General features: G+C 38.6%; 1 protein-coding gene across 19 annotated transcripts in view; it reads left to right on the forward strand.

The window, feature by feature from the left end:
- Positions 1-14,611, forward strand: part of LOC139982121 (uncharacterized) — a 325,984-nt gene that overhangs the window by 70,083 nt on the left and 241,290 nt on the right. For 3 of the 19 annotated variants that reach the window (XM_071994682.1, XM_071994687.1, XM_071994688.1), the window contains exons 24-25: positions 3,378-3,497; positions 8,792-8,991. The exons of 14 other annotated variants lie outside the window; for them this stretch is intronic. In XM_071994682.1, the coding sequence (XP_071850783.1) occupies positions 3,378-3,497; positions 8,792-8,991 (320 nt within the window). Of the gene's footprint in view, positions 1-3,377; positions 3,498-5,634; positions 7,053-8,791; positions 8,992-14,611 lie in introns of those variants that run through there. 2 more of the 19 variants (XM_071994690.1, XM_071994692.1) reach the window with 2 other exon arrangements.

Below are 14,611 nucleotides of genomic sequence, written 5' to 3' on the forward strand. Positions count from 1 at the left end.
GCGAAAATCGCTTCCAACCTGAAGGCGAATATCACACTTCACCACCTCCAGGACTGCCTGCCAACTGGCAAATTTTACCCGAAAAACTATATTGCATATGTTCCTCCAAATAAGTTTGTTTTCAAAATAATATGGTACAACACAGCAACATAACAGACTGGAGGGTCTATCCCATATAGAACCAAGACCTGTCCTACCGACAATGAACGGTCACCCGTTACACGGTCGGTCCAAGTCTGAAACCGCTCCCACAATCTTAAAAGAAAGGAACAATGCCACACAAAAACCATGAGCATTACTCTCTCAGCTAGCACAGCTGGTCCTTGGGCAAAGTCCATCACCCAATCGCCAATGATACCTTGTCAGATTGGTCAACAAGGCATCGTGTGCAATTCTTTATGGAAGATTGCGGAGCCTGCAACCATTTAGCCTTGTACAACGAAATGCATTCAAGGCCCTATCCTGCAAGGAACTGTGAAAGTTGGCCGGCCGTGACAGGTCAACAAGGGGCCAACTCAATAAGAGCGGAACAAATGACACTCACCACCCTGCTCGGAGTACTACTATACGGTTATATGTTGCTAAACAGTGCTGGGGATGCAAGTGCATCCTGCCCCATAAACATACAAAATATAAACAAGGCAATCCTGGGTCAGTTCCCACTACAAAACAATTGCTTAAATAACAAAAAGGTCATTTTGCTTCCCATATGAACCACACTAACCCCCCCCCCCCAACCGTCTCCAGTTGTTGGTACTCCTAGGCAGTGTATGCAGTGTAAGGAATTCACGACTCATAGACAGTGTATACAGTTAAAGGAATCCCCGATTCCTAGGCAGTGTGTACAGTGTCAGGAACGCCCTCCTAGGTAGTATGTACATTGTAAGGAATGCCTGACCACTAGGCAGTGTATACAGTAAAAGGATTGCCCGGCTTGTAAGCAGTATGTACAGTGAAAGGAATGCCCAAATGCTAGACAGTGTGTTAACAGTATTTAGAGACGTTCAAATATGTAATGAAAGTTTAAAATATCCCGTTCAATGTTTTGTCTTTAATGCGTTCCGTGTTGTACTCCTTTGCCTCCTGCACCCTTCCCATCCCCTCCTTGCGACCAAGGGCGGCGGAAGCACTTTCAATCTGGGGGGGCACCGACATCAAAGGGCACTTTGCAGAAATTCGATTGGAATGATACAGCCTTATATTTAGTACCCTTTATAACTCTTATTGTATTATCTTATTTGCGTATCCCCCACCCTCAAGGAAAATATGCATACTAGCACTGCAATATCCAATGTGCAAATTGGGAAACAAGGAACAAGTTTTCTTTTGAGACAAAATGAGGTGAAATCATGCTACTGTAGTTGCTAATGTAGGAATCTTCCGAATTAGAGTTTATTACTTGATAGTATCTTAACAAATTTTTTCCATTCGAAATAGCTTTGAGTTTGACCCACAGAAATTCATAAAAAGTCAGGGGCGTAGCCAGGATTTGCAAAGTTGTATGCACGACTATCTGAGCGGAGCGCCACCATCGGTTGGCGCGGAGCGTACAAGAAAATTTTTGGTTTTACAAACCCCTCAGATGGCCGGAAACGGCCCTTCCCGAGTGTTCATTCTGGTTCCCTGGCCTCTTGCTAACTTGAGACACCTCAATTTTTATGTAGAAAAAGGGCACATTGTTAACCTGAGGAAAAGTGGGGGGGCACGTGCCCCCTGTGCCCCCCCGGTTCCGCCGCCCTTGCTTGCGACCAGTTACATACCGCGGACATGGGTGGTGTTACAATATCAGCAAGCCCCATCTGATACTCATTACCGTGTGAAATCATGCAATGATGTAGCATATGTAAGAGCCCTGGATTCTGTTCAGTCTACTTGAACCACTACAAGCAAATTTGTTTGTACAAAGAGGAGTAAAAATAGTGATTCCATATATTGTCATTTGACCCCACACTCAAACATGGATAGCTCAATACAGGATTGTTTAATATTGGTATTATAGCAAAACCATTACCATATATACATGATGTAAATATTCGCAATACTGACGGGTATACCATATTGTTCATGGTACATAACCAATACATAATGAAGTTTGAGAAACACAACATAAAATCATTTATACAACCATTCTATTCCATCAACATTTTCGGTACGATATGTGAACATGTACGGAGACTTCTAATGAACTTGCATGTTTCATTTCTTAATTACCTAGTAACACGGTTTTTCGATTTGCTTATTTTAGAAAAACAAAAATACACGCGAGCGAAAGCAATGACGACTTTTCTTATGCAGAACTTGATTGAAAATGCCCAAATAAAGCTTTTATAAAGTGTGCTGAAAATATTTCTGGTGGTTTTGCACATTTTCTTTGGTAGTATGTTGTTTTAACAGTGTGGACGTTTTTTACCCCAGCAGGGTTTTTTTTAACCCCAAAAATGACTCACAGCCGGGGTAAAAAAACCCACCCCTTTTCTGGAATTTCTCCTTTACTCATTGTGATTGAAATTTTTATTATGGCTATATTAAGGTGACCAGACGTCCCCGATTTTAGGGGACAGCCCCCGATTACAGTGTGCTGTCCCCGATGAACAAGAGTCCCCGAAAATGTCCCCGATTCGTCAAAATGTTCAGGAATTTCGAAAATATCCCACAATATTAGTAAAATAATTGTAAAAACAAAATTTAGTCAAGTGAACAGTAGAAGAACGGAACAGGTTGGCCAGTGTGAAGTGGAAACACTGTTAAAAATATGCCAGCTCGATCTAGCCTAGCACTCTTTCGACCGTATAATATTGCAACTACGGCGACACAATGACACTATAGTGTAAGCATGAGCAACTCACAAGCTCTCAAAGAACCATGTTAAGTAAGTGAATTTCATCTAAAAAAGATACATCTTTGGAAATAAAATTGATTTCAATAGTGCTTCTAAGTATCACCATTTTACATCTAAGCACCTTAGGCACTCGAAAATTTTCCAAAGGGGAGAGGGACACCCCCTCCCCTTAAACCCCTCCCCCCCATATCAGTAACGCAATAAATGTCCCCAATTCCAGTCAGGAAAATATGGTCACCTTAGGCTATTTAGGAAGGTATTCCCACTTGTCAACTGACAATGCTAAAATATCTACCTAAGCATCTACCTCACGAGTTTTATGTTAAACTTTTAAGGAAACATTTTTTTTTACCCGTCTTTCTATATTTTAACATTAAATCGGGAAATCTTCTGTAAGAGATATGTATCAAGATATTTGATTTTTCCCACTGTGAAGTAAGAATCTAAAGTCAGACAAATCAAAATACAGCTAATAATACTTCATATAACATAATTATAATTTATTTCAGCTAACATTATTTTTGTTTTATATTATCAGGTTGATGATGTAGAAACAGTCAGGAAACTATGTACAGAAACAGTTGAAATTGACTGTGATGATATGGAGTACCAACAAAGATGTACTATCAAGCTTCTGAAGAACGCATCATACAAAGACGTAAGTTAGTAACCGTGGCACGCTGTTTGTACAATATAACAATAATATTTTATTGTTTAAATAACAGGTCAACTATATATAGCACATATTTTATGGTCAATGTACATTCTAAGCAATTTCTGGGAGAAGAACAGGTTGTTTTGCATGGAAAAAATACCATAACACCTTAAATAAAGATTTTCATTTGTCGTAGAATATCAGTTGAATGTATGAATTTATTGTAGAATATTTATTATGAAAACTGTCTTTAAGTATAATGATTTGATAACCAATATTTAACCTTTATGTGAATGTACACTCTATTGCTGTTTCCCTTCCAATGGAGACATATTGAGAAACTGCTCAATATGTCATTTGTAGTAAATAGGTGTTACAAAAAATATCTGGAGTATGTGATTTCTGTGCATAATTATGCACACAATGTGTCTATTTAACTGTTTAGATTGTTCAATATGTTGAAATATTAGTATTGTAACTACTTGAATTCTCGGTTTGAATGTACTCGTTAAAAACACGACACCGTTTTCCACAAACTGTCTCGAGCCTCAGAGTCTTGCCTGCCGGTATTCTACTCTACAAACTGTTTACCAGTTCACTCAATGACTACGCCTTTGAGTAATGCCTTTGATTAATGCCTTCGATTTATGCCTTTCATTTTTGACTTCGATTTATGCCTTCATTTTATGACTAGAATGCAGAACATTGTTACTCTCTGTTTGTTTGGTTACATACAATTAATATTGGGTACTATGTGTGTGTATATCAACAGTTGGTTTGGACAGATCTTGCAAGTAACCTGTAATAAGACTATGCTATGTACGTTTGCTAATTTAAGCAGGAAATCAACCTATTTAGGTAGTAATCAAGCATGTTGGATCATTACATGTTTCGGTTTTTCGTTTCATCCTCCAAGAAACGAGGTAACAATTTTTATATGTAATGTTAACAATTGGTATCACATGTTTTCGTTAGAAATAATCGACTGCACCGTTTCATTTCATATCTTTATGAATAGATTAACGGTTTGCCAAAATTAATTCATTCCTCATTGTCTGACTATTTGCTTTATCGCCATTTGTTAGAGTAGTAACTCTTCCTGTTCAGAGTGGTAGCACCTATCACAACCCGACCTAAAACAGTCTAGATTGATCTCAGGACAGTAGGAAGTGTAGCAACAACATACTGTATTTGAAAAAAATTCCAATGAGACAAAGGTTACAGTATACTTGCTTACCCCTTTTTCGATAGTATGCAGTATATTTATTTCACAGTTGTACAGACTTTTTATATACGTACCAGTTGCGCGACACCTACTAAGTAGGGGTAGCCATCCCCGTTGGTTAGCCCTTTTGGCTTTTTCATTAAGCCCCACCACTATCTGGTGGTCCACCCGTGGATTAGCCACCTCTTCATACACCCGGTTTTTCTCTGAGGGTAGCTGGGAAAATGTTTTCCCGCCTAAGGCTGACGTACTTAGCCTTAGCACGTTAGGTTATTTGACTAGGTTCAGTAGCGCTGGTGTGTCCCTTACATAGTTACGTGTTAAGCACCGCGGCTTGCCCCCACCCCCCCCCCGCTTTCGCAAGTGTTCCATTTGCTTCCTTTCGTCAGGTGGCCTGTGCCCTTTTCCTGGTCTCTGTAGGCCTTGCGGGGCTTAATGGAAGACTTTAGGTGGGGACTATTCCCCACGTGGCCGGCGAACTGCTAGTATGGTATCGTCGCTTAGGCCTTGCCTCTTCTACAGGCCGAGTACCGATTTGTCTTTGTCCTCCCACCCCCCAATGAGCCCCAGTTGGGACCTAAGACCTCAGGCCCAGTTCTGGCTTTGCCTCCAGGCACCTGTTTGACCGGGACGAGGAAATGCACTCAGCGTGCCCTCCTTCATTCTGTTGTTGTTTCATTTAATCACCTTGTTTTTTGACATGTATTTCTCTTTGCATCTTTTCTCTCTGTCACTGCGTGCAGCCCTCTACAGGTGTTTGTGTTATTTGTTAGTAATACAGATTTACACTTATCACTTCTATATTCTCTTGTTCAATCGAGGTCTTATTCCTTGTTTTGTGTGTCGTTCTGTTAACCGCCAAGCAAGCGGGGTAATGGTATGCGCATGTTCTTTATTCCTCAACGATCTTTTCAGATGGCGTCTAAGGAAACCAGAGCGTCCATGTAATGCGCAATGTGCTCACTCTTAAGACGAGGAAGTGTGCATGGGATAAGCATGAGCTTTGCCCCATGTACAGACCCTGCTCCACACGAGAGCCCTACCCCAAGTGTCACCTACCCAGAGAACTGGCAGGAAGAAGAGACCTGGATGTCGGCCTGCTTTGAAAAGCTCCAATCACCGGTCCCCACACCGATCTTCGTGTGGGGTGCAATAGAAGGGGATAAACAGGACCCAGTTGCCCAAAGCACTGGAAGTGCCCCCTTACTAGGAGAGGCGGTTGCCGAGAATACTTCTAGTGTCAATTCAAAGACAAAGAGCAAAATGTCTAACAAGGGAAAACGAAAAGCAATTAGACCCAAACAGACCGCCAGTCCGGGAGAAGAAGCGACGCAGTCGCGTACACAGTCTGGCGGACCACCAACCTCCGGTCCGCAACCGAACCATCCATCGCCGGAACAAGACCCTCCAGACCTGCCGCTAGCTAGAGACCAGGATTTGCGCTGATCACCGGACCAGGAGGAGATCCCCATCTCACCGCTTCCCCTGTCCCGGACGAGTCCTCCCAGGACTCCGATGACGGTTACAGACAGGGCAGCGTGGGATCGCTCAAGAAAAGAGGATTGCACGTCCAGCAACCTCAGGCGGACCGAGAGCGTTTGCTCTTGCAGATCTCCACCATGTTTCAGAACAGCTAGCTACTGGCCGTAACTCACAAACTAGCCCTGCGGTCGCAAAGCCCTCCAAAGCCTCCGGTCCCTTGAACCCGCCCTTCCGAAACCCAAGAGCTGGATTCCCTGGAACTGATAGCCTAGGAGACATAGACCGAGACGCAGCCACTCTTCCCAGGGACTACACCTTGCACCTTGAAGGGGCGATGGGAGACCATTATGAGGAGGTAGACGCTAAAGGGATCGACCTGCCCGCAGATCTCACTAAAGCTATAGAGATTTTCTCTAAAAGACTGTTTTTAGCCACCGCACGCACTGGCACCTAACCTGACGGGCCGGTCATGGTCTGCTTGGACACGGTCTGCCTGGACAGAGTAAAATGCCTCCAACCCAAGAATATGGTCCCCCTTCCTGGCCAAACAAGGCTGGGCTCTGAAAGTCCACGACAACAAGCAGAGCTGCTCGTGAGACACCAACAACAGCTCCCGGACGACGAAGAATAGATCACCGACCAGGAGGCGTCACAATTATGTGGCTACCGGGTCCACTTGCAAGACTCATTTATGAACATTTCGCCAGAGTTTCCATCAAACTGAGAAGAGAAAGCTTGTCCAAACTAATTACCTCCATGAAGTACAGCTCGGTGCAGTTTTTTCTCAACCAGCAAATCAAACCCTGTTATTGTTTCTGTTTAATATCAACTATTAGGAACGAGAAATAATGATGATTATATTATAATAGAGAAATACTACAGTGGCATTCTGGATGATTGTTAAATTAAACATCCGCTCACTGACATATATTACTAGTGAATAACAACTATAAAAAGGTACTTACGGGCTAAGTATTATACAGGAGAAAAACTCTAGCCGCTAAAGAGAGGCTTGTAGGCATATAATACAGTGTTGCCAATATTTACACAAGAAACAGGAGTTAGCAGCGTGTAACCTGTTAAATCAAATTTTTAAAAGAACTGAAGTAATAACTAGTAAAGACAATTATTGAAATAACTGTTCTAGAAAATTCCTGAACCTGACATTATGTCACATTTCACAAGTAAAGACAGAAGGGTTTGTCGCGGACTGAGAGTGGAACCATGTGGTATATTGATAGGCCTATGTGTAATAATACTTTAAAATGAAATCATATAAGGCGTACATTTGAATGCTACAAATTTTTCATAATGACGAAAATAACTAAAAATATTTAAAATATATTGCTCTCACCGCCACGTTTTTGTTAATTACGATTTATCCTGATCCATTTTGTTCATAACACACTGTATGTATCATGACATTTTTGTACAAGTTTATCACAGTATTGTCGATCTGGTCTCCTTACTTCAGTATAGACTAAACTTTACGTAAAACGTACGTTTTAATGATTATCTTTATTTTAATCATTGTCAGGTACTCCTTAAACTTTAGGCAGGCTCAAAAGTGGACTAAATTCACAAACATTATCAGCTGTTTAAAACAAAAAGAAATGACAGAAGTGCATTAAGGGAAATTTCAACTTGTTTTACAAGCATATATGGTGTAAATCATATGTTGTTATTAATTCCATCTTTTTATTTACTCATTGTAATTTTTGTTCACCTACCGACCCACCGCGCCCAACACCTCCCTCGGACCTCCTTGTAAATATGTGCAATGCGTAAGGCCTTTTTTAAGAATTTCCTTTAACAGTAGGGACATCAACTACGATTAGTACACCTAAGTCACATTTAGACAAATTAAATTTCGAAAAAGATACATTATTTCTTTAAACCACTGTTCCTGGATCCAATACCTATGAAATTTGTTATAATATCCCATCCAGTCATAACGATTATTTATGCAAGTGATTTATGAATATTCAGAATATTATAATAATAAATTATATTGGCTGAAATTATATTGAGAAAACTGAACAGTAAAACTGCAAGTTCCCGACAAGCCATTGTAATTCATTTTTTCTACAATCTAGCATCTCCAGATGAACTCCAACCAATAATAGTTCAAGCTTTAAGTCGAGTAAAACTACTTTCAAATAAAAGCTGAATGAACCCATCAAGTCGCTGCGAAGGATATATATATATATATATATATATATATATATATTTAAAGACTAGGTTATCACTCAATATTGAACTCGAATTTGAAATATGGTAGTATAATCTATTGAGTAAATTAATATCTATCATACCAAAATTCCCGAGTGTATGATAATCGTAAATGGTAAACTACTCTTTAGTTTGTTATTCTTTAGTGATGTGCTTTGCTGATGATTAAAAGTTTTGTCTAATTACAATTAAATTGCCCTCTTTTCTAACAGTTTCAATTAAAAAACAATATTTTATAATATATCAGTACTCAGAGAGTAATTTGGGACTTTCGGAGTGTTATCGATGTATAATACTTAATCAAATCTCCTGGAATCATTGCTATAATAATTTTGTTAATTTTCTTCCCTTCCTTCAGATTCCCATCTCTTGTTTGCATCTGAAAGATTCCTTCAGTAAGATTGATGCTGGTGATGTCATCCTACATTCAGGTCTACGCCTGTCATGTCCTGTATCAGTAAAGAAGGTAGTAATATTTGCAGGAAGAGAAATGACAGAGACAGAGGTTGTTGACATATTGATGTTTGTACAACAGTCACATATGTTGGAGGAGCTATTGTGAGTATTACAATGAGTACCCTATCAATACGTATCTGTACAACATATTCATAGACAGTATAGTATCCTTACAATCAATTTCATATTTTGACATTCATAGAGAGTATATTGTCCTTATTCAATCATATCACAGACGTTTTGTCCGTAACTATAGCCAGTTACGTTTTTTCGTAGTTTATGGACTACAATATTTTAAATAGACAGTGTTGTACAGGTGTAAATATTTTTTAAATCAATGAGATGATTAATAATGAATGGATACTTGTATTACAGTAAATATAATGAGATTAATGATATACGTATCCTATGTTGCTTTCTATGGTTATGAAAACCGCACACAAAATAGGCTACTACACATTCAAATTGTTAAATAGAGGCAAATGTGTGTGTTATATTTCAATAATCTTAGCAAAATGTTCCAAAACACAATTTTGTTTGGTTCCTTTTTTTTTTTTTTTAGAGGAGGGGCGGGGCGAGGGGAGGGCGATAATGAGGAGGAAATTAACTGTCGTTGTAATTGTTAACTCCACAATAAATTGTGTCTTAAACAGTTTCTAACTGGTTTCGTTTACCCATGGTGTATGATATATTGCTAATGACTCTATTTATACGCAAGGGGACAGAAAACCGACGTGTTACTCCTTGGGGATATGGACGCACAGTTAACCAAAACCGTAAATATACGGTTTCCTTCACTTCTCTTTTTGATAACATACAAGTACGGGTTTGAACGAATGCTTAGATCCATAATGTCTAACGATGTAATTTCTGCTTCTGTAATTAAAATAATTGGCTACAAACTTGGTGAGCTTTTTATCAGTTGGAATTTGACACAATTTGACGAGTGTTAGCCCCCCTATTATTTTTACATTTATTACATTACTTATTTTAATAATATACTACAAGTACAGGTTTGGCAATTCAAACTGCATCTTGTCACCCAAATCTTCATCCATAAGATCAGGAAGATAGAAGAAAGGGATGGATATTCACTGCATAGCAAGGTTATAAACAGAAAGCCGAAGGAGAGACCGCTTATATCAATTAAGAGGGGGAAATAAAACGTGCTAGCCATGTAAGATCGTAAACCGATAGGAAACTTGCCGCAAATTCAGCCTCATATTTTACCGCATATTGGTTTTGTAGGTAACAACTGTTTCTATCAATCATTTCATTGCAGTTTCACATGTTCCATTACAGGTATCTACATTATAGATACCTGATTTCATTTTGATTTTTTTCCTTTAACACTTTTTGATAAGAACAGTTCGTCTTTTCTCACAAACTTCCTACACCATCCAATATTATGATATCTATATTTCGACTTTTTGAAATTGGTTCTTTTTATATCAAATTTGCCAAGTTACCTGGAGCGTGACTGTAGGGTGTAGGCACTTTTGCAGACAAAATCCTTTGTTTGTCCCAACACATTGTCCTGAACTTTCCATAACCTATTCTCCTAGCTCAAGTGTCATGGATGATGAAACTTAATATGAACATATATTCATTTACGTCATTATATTTGACTCAATTAATCAGTCGAAATTACGAAGTATAATTACAATAGTCAACAAATAAATTATTCTGTTAAATTTCGTTATAAAATGCCAAATAACGAGATAAAACAAAGTTTCCAGACACTATGTTGAGACAATGGAAGTGTCAAGCAGAACACGCGCAGCCAGTCTGTCAATATCAATTTTCTAGCACATACACATACTGCAAGTGATGATCTGATATTGCAGAGATGATATGTTGAGTCCTATAATTTCCAATCAAAGATGGTAAGATGTGTAATTATTTTCGTACTCGTACGTCATTTTAGTTAGTATATGATGTTGTAAAGTAAGAGACTTAAATAGTATTCCTAAATGTAATGGATAACATTAAACTCTTTGTTTCACTAACAAAAGGATCCTCAAATACAGTACTAGCAACATTACAACTGGAATAATGTATTACCAATATGATGCAATGAAGTTAGGGAGTTTAATAAAGAGCATCCCTCAATGTTATGACTAGGATTAAACTCTTTTTTTCACTAACAACTTTAGGATCTCAGATGTAATACCAGCAAAGGGGGATGCCCATTAGATTGAGGGTCGACTAGACTTAAGATTCGCTAGACTTAATATTTCCTTTGTGGGTAGCGTTATTGAGCGTCTAATTGGCATTTATTGGAAAACTGAAGGTATTGAAGGACATTGGTCTCACCTCCAAGCAGCATTACAACTGGCATAATGGATTGGTGAAACAATGTATTATTTGATACAGTGAAGTAAGGGAGTTACATGAATATTAATTACGCAATGAGTAGGATTAAACTCTTTGTTTCACTAAAAATATTACTCCCCAATACAGCAACATAAGAATTTGTTGAAATGGATTGTTAATAACTTATTTTATGATGCAGTGAAGGAAGAAAATTTTATTAACAAATTTTAATTTGTACGCATGCCATATACCTGTCCAGTTACTAAAAGGAAAAATTCAAACTCATAGAATGCACCGCACCTGGCTCCAAGCAATGACATATAAATCTAGTCCTTATTGTGTCTGCAGAAGTTGTTTGTCCAATTTTAATCGAAAGCCTTTCCTTTCGTTGAACATTTTGATCTTCAGTAAGAATGTTCTTCTGTCTCCATATTTTATTGATGATAGTACGTCCTTCTCTTTGTAGAGAATTTCCATCAGCTGTTAACCTACAACAAACCAAAACAACATTTTAATCATATATCCAAATTTCACTGAAGTACATTCCATGTAAATATTTTTTTAAAACCTCACATTTTGGTATTGACATAGTTGCATGTGTCTTGCACAAGGTACAAATAAACACATCATAATCAAGCTTAAAATGTGATGGTGTGTTAACACCTCAACTCTTTGCATTACAATCCTACTTAGAATTCATAAAATAGGTCAATTCCAGACTGCCAGATTCACAGAACATTTGGTTTTCACAGACTTTCCAAAAATCATCAGTGATGTCTTACAGTATCTTTCAGGTTACACATTAAGTTTATATATTTCACTTTTGATAACATTCTATGATGGTGGAAGGTTCAGTAGTAGCAAATTAAAAAAAAATGGTTTGGCGGTGGACTTGGTGGGAGGGGAAAGCCTTTCTTAGATTACTTTGATAGCTGTTTTCATCATCTTTGTCCGTGATGAAACTTACAGTAAATTCATATCATGTATAGTGTGTGGTGATCAGGCTTAGGATTTATCACAGGGAAAACTTTAAAATAACTAAATTCAGGTCATAAGGATATAATTAAAATATATATCACAGTCAATACTTACTGAATATTCAAGACAACTGGGGATGTTTGCAATATATATGCTTGTGGGAGCTCCTCATTTCCATATGAGCCATTTCTTGCTGCATCCCATGGTCAGCATGAACCAGCAGCTCAAAGTTATTATGAGATCCTGTGTCGACCTTGAAGTTGCACCCCTGTACCTATTGCACTGAAGTGGAGCATCTCTGGAGTGGTGTTCTCATTCTGCATTCATCAAATTGTGCCAAATTTAGGCCATCTTTTCTGACAGGAGAATGAACATAAATAACTCCAGATAATGGTTTCATTAATTGGAAGTAGAAGTTTTGACAGTGCAGTTCCCTACGTGATGTCAATACTTAGTGTACATGTTATCCAATATTCATGTCAGTTTAGTTAATTAAGCTAACACTTTTCCATGGGAACCGCATATTCAACAATTGAGAAAAATGCCACAAACTTTGAATAATTATGCAAACATCACTTCATAGCCTATGGGGAAGACTTTTACCCAGGAATTTAGCCTGCAATCACTTCAAAAGATAGAGTAAGTATTCATTCCTGATTCAATACGTCATTCCGCATGCAGTTAATATAAAAATGCATGGATATTTATACTAACTGCATGCGGACTTAATGTTGGTTAATTTACAAATTAACCAACATTTAGTCCCTCAACGTATCATTTGGGGTTTTATCTCGGTGTACACACACTTTAGCATTATGACTGGGTTCATTTTTGGTTTCGATGATAATCGTAACCTTTGCAATCATGCGTGTGTGTGTGTGCGTGTGTGTGTGTGTGCGTTTGTGACGCCCAGCTTGTAAACACGATATCTCAAGAAGGGAAGCTTGGACAGTTCTCATATTTGGTACATAGGAGTATCTTATTGAGTACAAGAAGCCTATTGTTTTTGGTGTAGGTCAAAGGTCACTTGGGGTCACCAGGGGTCAAATAGTGAAAAGCTTGTAAACATGATATCTCAAGAAGCAAAGCTTGGATTGATTTCATTTCTGGTATGTACAGTAGGTTGACCACATTAAGTACAAAAAGCCTATCGTTTTTGGTGGATATCGAAGGTCATTTAGGGTCACCAGGGGTCAACTTGTAAAAACCTTTTCATAATATACGGTATCTCCCATCGTCCAGCCTATAAGTATATGACATGGGCGATTCGCCTCATAAGAATAGGAGAGCCTACTGACAATTGAAAATGATCTTACGGGCATCCGTAGATTTGAATCTGAACTCGCGACAATATCCCCATTGACTTAAGTGTGTCGCTAGAAGTCCTGAATTGCTATGTACATATCTACATACATGTACAGTGTCTTCCAAGGCTTGCTTGCAGACCATAGATATATAAAGTGCTAGAGCTACTTCAACACTTGTGACTCATCCGTATGGATATTTTGCTAAAGAGTTGATGTGATTTCGATGGAATAGTGCACTTGAATGGCGAAGCATGCCTTCTCTAGAAAATATTTGTAGATCATTGGTAGTTCTGGTTGGATGTAAGTTGCACAGGTACCACGAATTTCAAACATTTCTTGGCCAGCTGCCAAGGAGAAACTAGGTCAAGCACCTGTGAACTTGATATTTGCTTTCACTCCATGGAGTTGGCTGTAATGTTGGCCTAGTTTTTCTCAATAACTTGTGAAACTACCATTGACAGGGTGTGACAAGGTTGATATTTTGGGACTAGTTGTGAATGGGGTAAGGGATTGTTTCAAAACATAACAGTCATGTGATCCAATGTCAACAAAGGTCAATGAGGGGTCAAAAACTAGTATTTTTGCAATAACTTGAGAACCAAATGTCCATTAAGGTTGGGAGTTACGCTATTGTAATACAATAGTAGACCTGCATTTGGGTGACCTTTGACCTCAGGTTGACCTCCAGTGACCTGTATTAGCTTCTTTCAAGTTGATTCTTTGAAGTTTTGTGGGCATATTCCAATCTAAATTGTCCATAAGTGGACTCCTCTGCAACCTTAATGTGCGAAGTTATTAGAGATTTGGTTTGGTTGGTAATACACTTGGTGTGCGGATTCATAACGTTGAGTACAAGAACCCTACTGTTTTTGATGGAGGTGTGTATAACCACGTACAGACTGACCTGTGTTAGCATGCTATAGTGTTATTGTAAGAGCTAGTTCTGGTTATACTAACAAGCAGAAGTCTAGTGCATTGAAGTCATCGAAACCTCAATGCATTTTGCATTCTGGTTACTTTTGGTTTCGATGATGTAACTTTGCACTCATGATGGCATATTTGTATGTGTGAATTGGTGGGAGTACTATGTTTGTGATCCTAGCTTGTAAACACAGTTTCTC

Source organism: Apostichopus japonicus, chromosome 16 (assembly GCF_037975245.1).
Source record: "Apostichopus japonicus isolate 1M-3 chromosome 16, ASM3797524v1, whole genome shotgun sequence".
In the NCBI taxonomy this organism is placed as follows: Eukaryota; Metazoa; Echinodermata; class Holothuroidea; order Aspidochirotida; family Stichopodidae; genus Apostichopus; species Apostichopus japonicus.